The 17,267-nt window shown below is 44.3% G+C and overlaps 1 protein-coding gene across 3 annotated transcripts in view; it reads right to left on the bottom strand.

Annotated features, from left to right (window-relative positions):
* Positions 1-660: 660 nt before the first annotated feature.
* The window catches only part of PLIN2 (perilipin 2), a 25,558-nt gene continuing 8,951 nt past the window's right edge, over positions 661-17,267 (bottom strand). For 2 of the 3 annotated variants that reach the window (XM_015427781.1, XM_015427782.1), the window contains exons 7-9: positions 11,207-11,353; positions 8,836-9,126; positions 661-2,434 (exon numbers count right to left, since the gene is read on the bottom strand). In XM_015427781.1, coding sequence (XP_015283267.1) covers positions 2,300-2,434; positions 8,836-9,126; positions 11,207-11,353 — 573 coding nt within the window. In that variant the 3' untranslated portion in view covers positions 661-2,299. Of the gene's footprint in view, positions 2,435-8,319; positions 9,127-11,206; positions 11,354-17,267 lie in introns of those variants that run through there. The other variant, XM_015427783.1, reaches the window with a different exon arrangement.

The raw sequence follows: 17,267 nt of genomic DNA, 5'->3' as shown, positions 1-17,267 counted from the left end.
ACGTCTTCAGACAACGCTGGCTCTTTGGCTTTGAAACGGAGATGAGCACCGCAACCCTAGAGTCGGATTCGACTGGCTTTCGAGCAAGGGAACCTTTACCTTTTAACTATATTAAAAACTTCTCTCTGAAACTAGAAGACTAGCATTTAAAGTACAGGTTTGACTAATCTTTTCTGGTATGCTACCTTTTCCACTTAAAGGAAGGCTTTTATATGCTGCTTCCCCTCCTGCAGCCTAAAGTGGAACAGTCCACTCATCCATCTGAAGAGTCCCGCTGTTGTATGTATAGGCCAGGCTTTCCCCAAACATATTTGTCCTCTTGTGTAGCCGTGTGAGGCACACAGAAAAGAGAATTCAGTGTGAAACTGGACAGATGAGGCAGTTGCAGAGAGAATACTCAGACAGAGCTTTCACATTTGCAAAATTTGTTTTCAACTTATTTCTCCCCAGAAAGCATATCTACATTTCTGTAACAAAGCCTCCCATTGGCACCCTTGCTTAGCTGCAGCAACGCTGCTGTATCACATGCTTTCAGACCATGCAGCTTCAAATAATGAACTTCCCACTATTTCAGGAATACAGCACAAATAGAAATAAAAAGGAAAAGTGAGACAACAGCCGCCATCAGTTATGTAGTTCAAACTTTATTTCCAAGGCATTTCTTAAAACTTCAGTATAAATCTGATATATATAAAAATTACAGTGGGGGTTATCTACCTCCTGTTACAGAACAAGTCAAATCATCTCTTTTGTCCAAAATACATGGGCATAGCCTGTAAGTTAGCACCACAGCATGTCTTCACATCATCATGATAAACACACACAAAGCTGTCAACAATGTTTAAGGGACATCTGAACACCACATTCTGGCAAGGATATCTTAGTTTCTGATGCCAACTTTAGAGCTTCCGCTAAAGCTCCTGGTTAGCAGCACCACAAACTGTAAGGGCTGTTTGCTGATCTGATGCAAATATGGAGCAGTGCAAAAGAGCACTGCTACAGAGGGTTACTTTTTCCTCCCATTCATATCTCCCTCTTACATTTCTGTTTTCTCTCACCACATTCACGTTTGTTCTTTTTGACTTCTTACTCTTTCTCCCTGTCTCCAGATTTCTCACCTGCTTTTACACTATGTACCCTCATCCAACTCTGGATTTTGTCTCAGAACCTAGCTCTTGTTGAAACCTGTATCTGGGTCACACACCTACTTGTCAGAACTCACAATGTTTCCTCTACACAGAAAATCAGATGCTAGGTAGAAGTCTAGACTGGCCTTTTCCCCTGACATTCCAGGTTTTTTCTGAAAAATACTGAATTGTTAACTTGTGAGCTCCTACCTGCAGTGAAGTAATGCAGCTCAGATACAGGATTACCACAAGAACAAACCTGGCCATCTTAAGAGAGCAGAAAATCTCCAAAGAGGAAAACACCTCCAAAGAGAAATGAAGAAGGAAGATACACTAGCTCTGTAGAATGTCCATGCAAGGAAGGTATACTGCACCAATACCTACTTCCTCAATATGTACAAATCCATGTGAGCTAAAAGGGTCTATCCAGGATTGGGGACCCAGCAAGAATAAGGGTTTCTAATCACTTGACAGAGCCTACACATGTAGTTAATATGCACATGGGTGCTATAACATTATGTTGAATCCAGCGGGTGCAGCGAGCACAAACCCATTCCCCCCTTTCCCCCTCTACAGAGAATTGTCATTCCGCATTGCGAGTGAGTCTTCCACTTTGCTGAAACCCAGTCAAAATTTGCTTTCAGAGCTGGGCACACCAAATCAGTCATGTAGACATACTACTATGAAACAGCAAGAGATGAGAAACATAAAACTTTAGCTTTTTTTCTTCCAAGCAAGCCAAAAGGTAAATCTGACGGTACGAAAATACAGGAATTGAAGGAGGAAACTTCAGCCAACAAACCTCCTTACAGATAGGCTTTCGTGTCAATTATTAGGGGAGTTCTTTCAGCAAGTTGTTACTGACCAATCTGTGATAAAATCTTAGACAGATGTTTAAGTTCAGTTAAATAATGTGATCTGGCCTGTGGGATAAGAGAATCCATTACCCATGCTAAAATGTTAAGCTAATGTGTTTACTCGCAGCTTTAAAAAAAAAAGTCAGAATGCTGATTTAATATAAACAAAATCGATAAAACAATTCTGTACTCCCCATGAACCAATTAATGCCTATTCAAAAAGCACAAGGATTAAGTCAGCATGGCAAAGAAGTGTGTATATATACTGAACTACAACCAGTTTTTTGTGCGTGTGTCTATGCGTACATATGGCACTTATTCAGCTGTTTGCCCTGTGGTGATTGGACCATTTGCACGTGAGTAATCATGCTGGGCTTCCTCATCCACAGCCAAAACATCTGGTATCTCATCAGATTCTGAAGACAGGTCTGTGATAGTGAAATCTGGAACCTGCAGAGGAAGAAACTCAGATAAATTTGAAGGCATAATTTGAAACATTTCTTAAAGCATTTGGCACCAAGGACTCAAAACTGAGGACAATGGGAATTCGCATGTATTTTTATACCACTGATTTCATTTCAATAATTCATCTCTGCAGAGAGAGCATATTGCATACCACCAAAACCATCTTTCCGATCATGAAAATGTCCACAGAACATTTTAAGGAATAAAAATGTCTCAGTATTATGGGTTCATAGTAAAAAAAATAAAAAGGTGCCCATAAATTTGAAACCCATCTCTTGTTTATCCAGGTTGACTAATTTTGGCTGGCAGCGGAGGAGTGAGGAATCAGACACAGTTCTACAGGTTAGAGTCCACTGCTTTTGACCACTACACCAAGCAGGATTATGAAGGGCCATGGCTCAGTGGTAGAATATCTGCTTGGCACGCAAAAGCTCCAGATTCAATTTCTGGCATCCCCCAGGTTTGAAAGGATCAGGTTGTAGGTGATCTGAAAGACCTCTGCCTGAAACACTTGGAGAGCCACTGCTACTCAGAACAGACAATACTGCCCTTACCAGTGGTCTGATTCAGTACACGGCATTTATGAGTCTATCCCACTCATATGTAAAGGATGGGTGCACATCCTAATTTTAGGGACAATACCCCTATCTCCCTGCAATTTCTCAAGTCAGGTACTTCTCTGTAGCTTAGCTCTGTAACGATGACTGAAGTGATGAGAGAGTATAGGGGAACGAAGCTGCAGATATGGGGGCTGGTATAACCCATCTAAAACAGCTCTGAAACCATCATGTTTTGTTTAGCCCTTAAATATACTTGAAATCAAGCAATTTATTCTTGCATTGCTACTCTTTTCTATCTGCCTGCACAGAATCATAGGGTTGGAAAGGACCTCCAGGGACATCTAGTCCAACCCCCTGCACAATACAGGAAATTCATAAATACCTCCCCCTCCACACCCCCAGTGACCGCTGTTCCACGCCCAGAAGACGACAAAAATCCTCCAGCATCCCTGGCCAAACTGGCCTGGAGAAAACTGAAACATTTTCTCCAAGGGGCATCAGTAAGCTAGACAGTTCCTGGGATGTTTTTCTATGTCCTTGCTGTCCGGGTGCAGGTTTGGATTAAAAAAATAAATAAACCTGAAATCTCAAGCCACAGCAGGAATGTGTCCTTCCAGATTTGCCTACTTGGCTTTCGTTTCTTAGCTAGAGACAAGGAACATGAAGGGGCAGAAAACAGTAGAAACCCAATACAAATGAAGTGCAACGGAGGTAATCAAGACACAGGTAACCGGGAAAAACATACTGGGCAATGTTTGATGTGGAAGGAACTGTGGAAAAATGAAAGATCAGCTGTCCTTTAAGGCAATGCAGTAATCTGCATAGGCGGTTCCTTAGTGTTGCTATATACCTCAGTAGTACATAGGTGTCCTATCAACACAACTCTACATTTTTATACACACTGTCAGAAGGTATTGTGTTCAGCAAGAGCCTCCCCACACAGGTACTGCATTTTTGGTATGTACACAAGCTCTTTTACAGCACAGGCCAAAAACTACAGCATAGTTGTCATAACTGTAAGAAACACAACCAGAATCAACATGAGGGATCTACATGAGGAGCAAAAGTGGATCTAATAGAAAAGGCGGCAACAGAGCCTTCCACTACCAGAAGACATAAGACCCAGGCTGCTGTTAATGAATAGAACTCCATGACAGTGGATGTACCCTAAACTATAAGCAGAAGTTCAGCTGCTGAACAGTAATTCCCCTTGCCCCAGGACAGGACCACTCCCCACCAAGAGCAATCCCACCATTCAAGGGACCTCAAGAACAGCACCGGGTATGAGGCGAGAAAGAAATTTGCAACAAAAAAAAAGCCCTGCAAAAATTAAGCATTGTATACAACCCATAACATTTAAACATGGATGAGACCAGACTACATATTACTTTAATACTATGACTACAACACAGTCCTTGATCCATACACTACAAGAATGTTTCAAATGCTTCTTTGACATGTTACGCTTATGAGGTGATCTTGTACCAAGCAGCTGCTGGTCTTGCAGTGCTTATTAACTAAAGCTTCGTGATTAGTGTGGAAAAAGGGTACAGGGAAAGATGTTTTGATTGTAAGGAGCTCTGTATGCTTTGTACAATTTCAATAGGAAGACAGATTCCTGGGTAAGTTATCTACTGCAGCATGATCCACTTGATCATCATCTGTAACCATTTTATCTTAACTACCAAAATACCCATACCCCCAAAGGTATACATCTATTAAAGTTTTCTATTAAGATCCTGCCTCCAGTCACTGAGGTAAGGTAACCACACACAGAACTTTTCCTATGGTAGTACTAAGACTCTGAAATGCCTTCCAGGCACTGTGTGTCGTGCACCAGCATTAAGTTTTAAGCGCAACAAGAAATCCTCCTTCAATCACACTTTTAGCAGCATTTGATTAAACTATGTGTCCCATGGTTCCATTTTGAGCTGTTGGTTCTTATTTTGTGTAATCATATGCTTTTAATAATGTTAGTTGCCTTCACGATCTGTCTCAGCAGAAAGGTTTTTAACATTTTAAAATTATTGGTGTATTGGTATACAACAGGAAACCAGGACTACACCTGGAAGTGTAAATATTTCTCATTATATGCATAACGTTATGTTCATGTTCTTCAGTGGCTCTGAGACAAAGTATTTACTCCACAGTGTAGCCCTTTTAAGCTCAAAGAAAGTGTGTTTTGCTGAGAGAAGAATATGTCTCCTAACCAGGTGAAAACATCCCATTGTATTCTGCTGAAGTGATATCTTGGTAGTAATGGTGTATACTGTATTAAATGTTGGGTATTTTAAAAATATATATTCTGGTATCGATGCTCAAGTTTAACTTGAATATTACCATATTTACCCCAGGTAGCTGATGCATCAGAAAACCAACCTCCGTAACAAATGTCACTTTTTAAAGTATCAAAGAAAGGAAACTGGAACTCACCCTTAGTCCATAACACATGCAGAATCACTTGCTACCACTAATAAGGACTTATGTGGCTGTATACAGAAATCACATGATCCCTGGTGCCCCTCATAAGCCTATGACACACAGCAGTTCTGTGCCAGTCAGTGAGTTTATTGCACAACCAGTACTAAGTATCCAAGCTTTTAAAGGCTTATTAGAGGGCCAAAGCAGGGAGCATTGCAGACTTAGCCAATTCTACAGCCATTCATTCTCCTGCTAGATCAATACTGAAAAAGGAAACAGAAAGTTCTTATCCATGCTATTAAGTTTTTAAATTAGGAGACACTATACGTAGGACCAGCTGGCTAAAAGCATATCACTAGACAAGGTAGTGAAACCTTAAGAAAGGGTTAACTTGCCAGATTGAGCATTAAAGATTAATTGTGGACAGATAAGCAATCTGAACCCATTTGTTACCCAAGTTCACTTAGCACAGTTGTCCCATAGATAGACCACAGCAATCCATTAGAACAATTTGAAAGAAACCTCCTAAGTGAAAAGTTTTGAACATACTTCTATTTGTCCACATGTACACCATACATTGGCTACCCAATCACAAGAGCTCTAGTATTTAGTCATTCTCAAATCCAGCAGAATGCCATCACCCATCTCAACCCCTGTTATACAGATAGTAATGTCAGTTCTGCTATTTCTTTTAGAGCCATCATCATCCTTAGCTGCTATTTTCACATTTCTCATTACTTATGAGTCAGGCCACCCAAAAAATTAGTCACAGCTGGAAGAATGCACCATCCACATGTCCAGTGGAACCATCTGTTGAGATTCCTTCCAAGCAACTCACCCTGTAACTCCCAGGCTACTAATTAAGGCTTACAGGTTGGAAAATGGCAGTTTGATTTGGCATGAATTTGCAATGTAGTAGTTAACTGTTTTCTGTCACTGCTTGATGCAGTGATTCTGACTCCTTTTAACAAACAAGTCCAGCAAAGTGTAGGTGGTCCAACTGCTTCCAAATAGGGATGGGGTGTGTGTGTGTGTAGGGACAACTGAGCCATACTCATGCTTTGTTGACCTGTAAAAGGAGGGTGGGTTTATGTGTAAATACCAGTTTCTCAACTGAAGGCTTCAGTCCTCAGATACCTTACTCCTGGGTCCCAGTGCTATTATCAAAGCACTTATTTGGTGAATTGAAGCTTTCATGATTACTCGTATAGCAAACTGCTACAGCATACCAAGTACATCCAGATAGTGTTTGTACAAGCCAGTACTTTAACTCTTGGATTACATGCAGCACTTGAATGCTACAGCATCATTTCCTGTTAAGTCATTGTTTTGGCAAGGCACTGTCCAGCATACACATTTCATTGAGAGACTTCTCTTTCAGGAAACAGTCATACCTTTACAAAATCAGTTGCAGAGCAGAATTTGCAAACTGAAGGGGTGTGTGAGGGTGAAGGTATAACAACCGTCTGTAACCCATTCCTTATCTTAAGCCTCGGACTAATTGAGCAACTTTATCAGCCCTAAGTGTTGAAAGTTTCAGTTTATCAGCCTTCTAAAATCAGCTGCACAAGTAGCAATCAGAAGGTTCTATTTACTGCTAGAACAGTCACATCATATCACTATAAACACTAAAGCTGGATAATGCCAGCTCTACCAAGACAGCAACACCAGTAAAAGCTATTTAGCTGGCACAATTAATTACTTAGGATTTTTTTTCATAAAGAATTTACACCTTTAGAGGATGCAATTAGTGAACTGTGACCCACTGGAAATTCAGATGTATGCACATACAACCTATACCCAGGTTCTCTGAAGCTTATAATTCTATTTCAGTGGGGTTAATGGTGTTATTAGCCCCTGCAGGTTATGTATGTAGAGGGATGGTTCCTCCACATGGAAAAACTGTTTAACATGCTCAAGTACCCAAATACCTGTTTGCAATTACCAGCTGGCCACCAGCACCACATAGGAATAAAAGTAATCATGTTAGATTTTAGCCTCAAATGGAAACAGAACATCTGCACAGCAGGAGACACAGACACTCCTAGGGCAGATACCACTCAAACCAGTGACCATTCTGAAGACCGATTACTCATTTGTAAACCTTGACTGTCAAGATCATGTAGTATATCCACTGCAGGAGACTATGTCCTGCAACGTTTTTTGGATATCTCATTATGGCAAGCAATGCCAAGTCACAACCCAACTAGGCATTTAGAAGCCCTAAACCCAGATCTTTGAGAGGCACGCGACAAGCAGAAGCTAGAACAAGAGATTTAAAAGCAACACGTATTTGGAGAGCTGTATGAGGAACCACAGGTAGGAAACAAATGCAGCAGCAACATCTAGCCCATCTGTTGACATGCAATATTGGATGCTGGTAAGCACACCAGCAGTTTGCATTGAACCAGTTTAGAACGAAGACCCAACTTGATATTAAGTTAGTCATAATGTTTGTTTGGTTTTACCAATATCTGTTTACACCATTCAAATGAGACAGACTTTTGGCTGCTGAAGCATTTATTACTAAAGCATACATGTGAAATTACAAGGTAGGGCACTACAAAAAAACACAGACCAAAAACCCACATGTAACAAACAGCACGGCTCTTCTGTTTTGTGCACAAATACTCAATAAAAGTTGTTGAAATTATTGAGTAGTACAACAAATCTTAAAATTTTAAAATAAGTGACAGTATAAATAGTCAAAGCATGAATAACTCAGGCAGATGTCATAAACTGCATTTTAAAAAAATGACAAGTTCAAGGCATTTTGTTTGGTACCACAATAATTTGGTTTAAGGTAGCATGGATGAAGTACATATCAATGAAAGGGCAGCTTTCAAAATAAGCAAGCAGGACAAGAATTTCCAAGTATGCTGTTGGGGATTTTTTTTTTTTGAGATTTTCAATTCGGCATTATCTGGTCTAGTGTTTTGCTTGTTTTTTTTTTCTTCTTGCAGCAGAATAGCAATTCACTTTCGAACAAGACGGGGCTTCATATCTAGGTAACTAAAAACAAGGTGCCTTCTCCAATGTAATCCGCTGTAGCTTAGAAGCCTTAAGGCAATTCATAGCTTTCACTATTTCTAACCAAAACACAAATAAGCTTAGCCGAGGCACACAAGAGTCACCTCGTTTATAAAATGCATTTCACTGTTGAAGACATAAAGGAAGTATGGCAGAATCAGAACATGTTATCCTGCCAATAGCCCTAGCAGGTTATACTGTTGCTATAAGAGATAGACCACCTTGTTAGTGGGGCTACGGAGCACAGATTTGCCATGCCGCAATTTATTCTGTCTTGCGTTCATTCTGTTTGTCCTCCTGGCTGGTCTTTTGCTCCCCGTCACTTTTGTGCTCAGCATTCTGAGAGCCAGCCAATTGCGGGTAAAAGGGACCTACCAGCCAGTTGAGTGGCGTGTTGTTTACCAGATAATCCATCACATCATCCAAGGACTCCTTCATTTTCTTCAGCTGCCCTTTACTGGTGGTAATAATGTTGTCAGACACTTCTCGGAAGGAAGATGCTGAACGGAAGCTTCTATAGACCTCTCCAGCTAGTGCCCCTATGTAGTGGACCTGATCTTGGATGTTCTGTGGCAAGCCTTGGATGCTCGAGACCAGGGTGAGGCAGGTGGTTTGAAGCTGCTGAGTCAGATTCCGTGCAATTGCTAGGGTGCGCGATTCAATGGTCTGGAAACAAGAAAAAGATCAATACTGGAAGGAAGTTCAAGACTTTTCACTCCCTCCATATAGTAATGTGTTTGTGGGGTTAAGCTGAAGATCCCATTTCTCCAAAAGACAAAAAAAAAAGGGAACCAATTCAATTATCTGCAACATTTTCATAGCTAAAAAAGTTTACATTCTAAGAGTATTCACAAATTTTAAAAATGTTAAACTCAGTTTATGCAATGGTGTAAAGTTCTGATGTGCAACAGGAGTTTCTAGCCTTCCTTTAACTAAAACAAACACTGACCAGTGTTCCCCAGCACATATAGAAATGTAATACTCTCCCTCTCATTCTTGGCATCCTAGTACATCTTCTGTCACATATCATTTTTTATCTAGTTTCATTATTTATTTATTATTATTTTCTATTTGTATCCCGCCTTGCCGGTGCAGACTGGCTCAAGGCGGCTTACGGAGGTTAAAATACAATAAAATACGATTAAAATTTTTTACAATAAGAACAGTTAGTGCTTGTGTTAAACCGATGGCGGGAGTTTCTGTAAATGGTCCGATGGAGAGGCCATATCTGGCATTGTTATGTAGGGCTGTGGTGTGTTCAGTTTGCAACAGTCAGTGGTGGCTCCTAATCAAAGGCCTGGTGGAAGAGCTCCGTTTTACAGGCCCTGCGGAACTGTAAAAGTTCCCACAGGGCTCTGATGTCCTCCGGGAGCTCATTCCACCAGTGTGGAGCCGCCACTGAGAAATGGCCAGTCGTAATGGCCAGTCTGGCTTCTTTTGGGCCAGGGACAGTCAGGTGGTTTTGAGTCCCTGACCTCAGTGCTCTCTGGGGCACATATGGGGAAAAGGCCTCAGGTAGACAGGCCCCTGACCATATAGGGCTTTAAAGGTCAAAACCAGCACCTTGAAACGAGTCTGGTATGCTATTGGCAGCCAGTGCAATGCCTTCAGTGCAGGCTGAATGTGATCTTGTATGGAGAGACCTATCGACAGCCTGGCTGCCACATTTTGCACCAGCTGCAGCTTCCGGATTTGGGACAAGGGCAGCCCCATGTAGAGACCGTTGCAGTAGTCTAACCTCAAGGTGACCATAGCATGGATCACTGTTGCCAGGTCATTGCGTTTGAGGAAGGGAACTGCCTAATCAATCGCAGGTGGTAAAAGGCTGACTTGGCAGTGGCTGCTACCTGGGCCTCCATCGTTAAGGCGGCATCCAGGAGCACTCCCAAACTCCTGACCCCCGGCCCTGGCACCAATGGCGCCCCATTAAAGGTCGGTAGTAGGACCCCCGGGCTACTCTGACTCAGACACAGGACCTCCGTCTTCGTTGGATTCGATTTCAATCGGCTCAGCCTGAGCCAGCCTGCCACGTCCTGAAGCGCCCGCTCCAGGTCATCTGGGGTAGAGTCAGACTGACCGCCCAGCAACATTCCAATTTTTCCTTTCTCCACAGAGAAATATTTCTCCCATTCACTTGTTTTTAGTCTAAACATCTTGCTATTCTTCTACCGTGGTATGAGACTAATGCTAGTTGTATCAAGAGCTATAGCTCAATCCTGAACTGCAGCATCACTGTGGTAATTATGTGGGTCAAGAGGTTAATACTCCTATCCTTTAACAAAAACTTTCAGTGTGTTTAGCTGTAGACTGCTGGCTACTATTGCAGTGTCCTTCCTTCCATACCAGATATTCTAGTTTCTCAAAACAGTATCATTACAAGGAGGAAGCTTCCACTGAAAGAAGGCAAGTGAAGGAAGACTGCTTTTTTCCATAGTTTTGCCAAAGCTACTTAAGCCAGGCAACACATTTCTGTTTCAAAGCTGCCTTGTGAATGTAGATCAAGCAAGCATACAGCGGGCAAGAATCAGCAAGCATGTCTGATTTAATGCACATACATTGGTTCAAATCTACTGATCAATTTATTCAAAGAGCCTTTAACATTATCAGCATTTAGTTCTGTTGCCTTGTGGTTCCATTAGACAAAGCACTACTGGAAAGGGATAAAACACAACAGATGCATCTTGCATTGGAATTATCACTATGTGTGACAGTTCCAGGTTGCCAGCATGTACTCACAGCTACTTACCTCAGCACTGTGTGAGTCATCACTGTCATCATCATTATCAATTTGGCCAATGTTTCTTTTCCATTCTACCCAGGAATTATATAGCTTCTGTTGGGCATCTTGGAGTTTTTGGTTGGCACTATTCATGTTATTTCTGGCATATTCAATCTAGAATATACAGAAAATATATAGTCACAATAAGTGCTGTCTAGTCCTTTGACTTTTGTTGAAGTATTTTTATGATTAGAACAAAAGCTGTATTCTACAGGAATCAATCCCAGTTCCAGATCTGGCTTCACCTTTAACTCCTCACAGGAATTATTACAAGCACCTACAGCTTCTCCTTGGAAAAAATTTAGAAGCAGCAATTTCAGCTGTGCAACTTGAATCTTGAGTCAGCAATACTGTTTTCATAACCGAATGAAAGTTGTTAGTCATTTGATGTGAAGGAGTGGTTAAAGACTGGTTTCATGATAACGTAATCTGCTTGTGCAGCACCTCCATGTCCACTGGTTTTATATTAATACTAGGAATAAGGCCCGTTGTGGAAATAAATACAACGAGATCTAGAAACAGGCTCTGGGCGGGTGCCCTGGCCTTGGTCAATTTGCTGTGGTAACCTCAGCAGGGTATAATGATACAGAGCTTACAGTTTTCTCCAGGGGAAATGATCTCTGCCATCTGAAGAGCAGTTGTAATTCTAAGTGATCTCCAGCCCAGGACGAAATGGCTGGTTTGGAGGGTGGAGTCTATGGCATTCTGCCTGTCTGAGGTCCCACCCCTCTGCAAACCCCACCCTCTCCAGGCTCCACCCCTCAAATCCCCAGGAATTTGCCAGCCTGGAGTTGGCAACCCCATCTCCTTCCCAGCTAACCATCTACCTACCACTATCTGCCCCTTTGACTTCAGCTGACTTCTGCCCTCCCTTCTGCAGAGCAGTTATAATTCTGAGTGGTCTCCAGCCCTCACCTGGAGATTGGCAACAATGGTTCCCCATGAGGGACTGACTGGTTTGGAGGGTGGAGTCTATGGCATTGTACCTGTCTGAGGTCCCACCCCTCCTCCTCAAACCTCACCCTCTTCAGGCTCCATCCCTCAAATCTCCAGGAATTTCCCATCTGGAGTTGGCAACCCTATCAGGACTGGCCCCAATGTGTTTTCTCCCAGTAGGTGACTGGACCAAACTAAGTTGCCTACCATCAGGCACTGAGGGGAAAGTAGGGTTGCCAGCTCTAAGGAGGGAAATACCTGGAGTTTTGGGGGGTGGATTCTGTAGAGGGCAGCATTGGGGGGGGGGGGGGGGCGGAAGGACTCAGCAGGTATGTCATAGGGTCTACCCTCCAAAGCAGCCATATTCTCCAGGGGAACTGATCTCTGTCATCTGGAGATCAATTGTAGCAGTGGGAGATCTCCAGGTCCCACCTGGAGATTGGCAACCTTAGGGGAATGTCAGCTGCACAGCAGGGGGTTGAAGAGAATGGTTTGATGGCTGCTGGGCCAAGATTGGAAACAATAGTTCCCCAGGAGCAAATGGCTGGTTTGGAGGGTGGAGTCTATGGCACTGTACCTGTCTGAGGTCCCCCTCTCCGGGCTACACTCCTCAAATCTCCAGGAATTTCCATACCTTAAGCTGGCAACTTTATCTCCTCCCCTCTCAGCAGCCTCTTTCTAGGCAAAATTCTGTCTCTCATTAGCGTGGGAGCAAAGCAGCTTGCTTCATTCTCTTCGGCTTTGCGATCTGTTAGGCAGAAAGTCTGTGGCTGGTCCGAAATCACCCAGGCAGCTTCCATAGGAATGCTACTGCTGAACAGGAGCAAGCAGCCAGGGCTAGTGATGCCATGCCAGTCTGGAGGCATGAAGTCACCCTGAGAGTGCTTGCAGGCCTAGGGTTGCCATTGCCAACAAAGACAAATTGATGCAAAGGAGGATGGAAAAGTCTCCATATCTCTATTTTGCCTTAAATTGGTTTTGATGCCAGCAGAGTGAGAAAATGCCAGAGGCTCTGGGTGGGTGCCCCATGGTAAATGCACCAAACAGTTCCTAAAGATTTTCCAAAACACTACTCTGTCGATAAATTGTTTTCTACACTCACAGCATCCCCTTCCAGAATGCAACACTATGAATTAGCACCAGAGCTTTAAGAGCTCTCCAGCTGTCACCTGGAGACTGGCAACAACTTGTTTGGAGGATGGGGTCTATGTGTATCTGTCTGAGGTCCCCCTCTTCCTCCTCCTCAGACCCCACCCTCAGCAGGCTTCATTCCTAAAATATCCTGGAAGTTTCCAACCTGGAGTTGGCAGCCTCCCTTTATCTGCCTGTCTGTCTCCAGGTTTACATTCCCCCCCCCGACTCTGTCTAGGGAAAGGGCAGTCTTTCCCTGCAGTGGGAACCAAAGCAGCTGACATCATTATCCTCTCCCCCATATGATCCGCACAACTACCCTATGAGGTATGTTAAGGTTGAAAGTGTGTGAATGGTCCATAATCCCCCAGGCAGCTTTTAAAACATGAACCTGGGACTTGCACACCATCTGTGGCAGTAATGGGGTGACTGCTGGCACCGTTTCCTATCATTTTTTGCCTTGTGGTATTCTGCTTGTGGTGTGATCTGTCTTCTTTGTGGTGTGGCATGATTGTGTTATTGGGTTTGTTTCTTTTGAAGGGGAAGTGTTGTGAGTGAGGACATATTTTACCTCAGAATACACCAGGTCACATAAGCAGCTGACAGTTCCAACTGTTTTGCGGGGGAGGGGGTGTTTGAGGTGTGGAATGGAGTGAAGTCCAATCAGCTTCCATATGCAAATGACCTTGAAACGCTGGCCCAATCAGAGAAGAGTGGGCTGAAGCGGCCCAGCCGTAGAAGCCCCGTCCCTGCGTTCAGTCTGCAGATGGTCCTCTCCTGTCAAGAGTCCCAGAGCAGACTGAGCAGACTGAACCAAACGGGGCTGACGTGGGCGGGACTACACAAAGCAGCCAGTCAACCCAGCCAGCGTCTTCTGACTGACAGTTCTTGCGGCCAAACACTAAAGGTGTGCATTTTGGAACGTTGGAGCCCACTATGGCTTTATATATAAGGGAGAGATATGATGTCTTTAGAAACTCTACTACTAACTTAGGATCCCAAACCCACAGTGCAAGTTGCTTTAGGTGGAAGTAGCTTTACTGAAACCAATAAAACACACACAGATTCACCACACAGTGGAAGGATATAGAAGCCAGATTTTTTCCTGGATACGCAGAATTCTCAAGTCACTATTTACTTTATTTATACCCCACATTTCTCCCCACTGAGGACCCGAAGCAGTTTACATTGTTCTTCCCTCCTCATTTTATCTTCTCAATCCTGTGAAGTAGGAGGCAGAGAGTATATAACTGGCGCAAGGTCAGCCAGCAAATTTTCATGGCAGAATAGAGATTTGAACCTGGGTCTCACCAGTAACCACTATACCATACCTTCGCACTAGGTAGTCATTCCAAAACAAATGGAGTGGAATACTATTCCCCCTACAAGTAAAGTCATACACTTGCTAAGGTCAATTCAAGTTTTCCATCCAAACCATTAACTGCACTTATGGTTTTTCATTGCAGGGTGCTTATTGCATGGATTCAGAATCCCTGCACCAGATTTTGATTAAGCCAGTTTTCAATTTCATAGTTAAACTTCAGAACAGTTTTGCCTCAAACTGTGCCTGAGGATTTGCCCCTAACTATGGCAATACAGTTACTTTTGAGCAGGGATCATTTCGTAGAAAAAGAGCTAGGGGAACTCATTAGCATAACTCATTAGCATATGCCACACCCCCTGACATCACCGGAAGTGTGTCATAAGGCCACACCCCCTGGCATCACCGGAAGTGTGTCATAAGGCCACACCCACCACTCAGTTAGTCTTAGTCTTAAAGGTTAGTCTTAAAGGTGCTATTTGTTAGTCTTAAAGGTGCTATTTGAACTCTTGAACTATTTTGCAGCAACAGACTAACACAGCTAATTCCTCTGAATCAAGCATATGATGGAAATGCCAGCAAAACACACAACCTGTTTTATATCAGCAGCACACACAGTCACACCCCACTAGCTCCATGGCAGACATATCCCACTATGTCATCATGGCCCACACAGCCAAGAAGCTCTACACATTACTTGCATTTATTCCTTGTTATCTTGCCCTCTCCTGTTCCCTCTCTCACTCACCCACTGCACATACAAACCCCTCTGCTCCCAGTCTAGACAGTAAACTCCTCAGAGCACAAGCCAGTCTTTTTATTTATGCTACTCCATGAAACGCCATGCACAGTCAAAAGGTCCTGCAGAAAGATAACTAGCTGTAACATTCCAACACACTCCAGTGTGATAAAGCAGGGCTTATTCCAGTAAATACAGTCACTGGGGGTAAAGCCCAGAGAGACTCCATCCCAATGATCTCCCCAAGCACAATTTTTTACTTTTCTCATATGAAAATGAATATAGATTCAGATAGGTAGTCATGTTGGTCATGCATGCACAAAAAAGCTGATACCTAGAATTAAAATCTGTTGGTCTTAAAGGTGCCACTGGACTGCAACTCCGTTCAATAAATGAATAGTTGTCATTTACACCAACAGCAAAAAAAAAAGCAAAGGAGCACAATTAGAGATGCTAGTTTGTGGCACAGCCCTCAGTGATGGGGATCCAGGGCAAACGCACCATGAGCACAGATGATCTCCTCACACATGCATAAGCACACAGGTTGCTGAAATATAGAAGTTTGCCTATCTTAACAACAGGCGTTTTAGAAATAACTTTTAGGGCCGCAACATTTTTTCAACTGATTGGGTTCTTTAAAACAACCTTCCCAATATTAAGCTGGCATCAAATTTTAAGAGCTCTCTAGGCTTTTTTAAACTAGGAAGACTTGCAAAATCTGCAGGTGCCTGGAGCTATCTCATAAGAGGCAAACCCACCCTCTAACTTCTGAGACACAGCCTCCCACAGCACTTTACAGGCAACCTATACTTCTTTAAAACTAAAGCTTTGATTCATGGGCAAGTACAGCTAAATTTAGTCAACTAGGCAAGCCATTCACAGAGCAACGCTCCTCCCTCTAAGAGCTGTGGAGTCCTGTGAGCAAAAATTCTCCTTTGTGAGCCGCCGGCATTAAAGTTGTCAGCGAGCAGTTTGGCTGCTGCATGCCTTCGTTTGCTCTGGAGCCCTCCTTCCGGAGCAGAGACAAAAAAGGGTGAGCCGGAGGCTAAAAAACTGCGAGCCGGCTCGTACTCACTTCAGTTTAGAGGGAACCCTGGGCATCCCCATTCAGGACATCAGCTGGGTTCTGGGCGGTTTTTTCCTAACAGAAGCAGCGGGGGTGGGGGGGGGACGAGCTGAATTTTTACTCTCCGGGAGGGGCTGCCCTGAGCTCGCTGGACGGAGGAGGGGAAGATGAAAACGCACTCGGGGAAGAAAGGAAGGACGCATCCTGGTGAACGGGCGGGGGTGCGCGTGTGCGTGTGTCAGGAAGGGCTTCCCCCTCACCTGCCAGCGGCGGCTCTGTCCTCCTCCTCTCTGCCCCGACCAGGCCAAAGCGCCGGTGGCGCGCCTCGCCTCACAGACACGCCGGGGCCAGGCTGGGCTGACGGGACTCATGCACACTGGCCCCTCTCTGGCGGCAGGGGCTCCTGCCCGCGGTCGGCCGAGCGGAGCACAGCCAAGGCGGTGGCTTCTCCTCCTCCTCGTCTCTCCTCTCCCGGCTCCCCTCCTCCCCCTCCACCTGCCCCGCTTCTGGCAGGGCGAACTTCCCCCTCAGGTGGGCCTTCCCCACCTCACTCTTCCTCCCAAGGGTGGCTGAAGGGCTGCCGCTGCTGAAGGGGCGCTCTCTGCCCCGACCAGGCCAAAGCGCGCCTCGCCTCACAGACTCGTGTACACTGGCCCCTCTCCGGCGGCAGCGGGAGGGGGGCTCCTGTCCGCGTTTTTTTCCTAACAGAGGCGGCGGCGGCAGGGGGGGGCAAGCTGAATTTTTACTCTCCGCCGGGAGGGGCTGCCCTGAGCTCGCTGGACGGAGGAGGGGAAGGGATGAAAACGCACTCGGGGAAGAAAGGAAGGACGCATCC

This window comes from Gekko japonicus, unplaced genomic scaffold (assembly GCF_001447785.1).
Source record: "Gekko japonicus isolate JY-2015 unplaced genomic scaffold, Gekko_japonicus_V1.1 scaffold487, whole genome shotgun sequence".
NCBI lineage: Eukaryota > Metazoa > Chordata > Lepidosauria > Squamata > Gekkonidae > Gekko > Gekko japonicus.
This window is presented reverse-complemented; position numbering and strand designations above follow the sequence as displayed.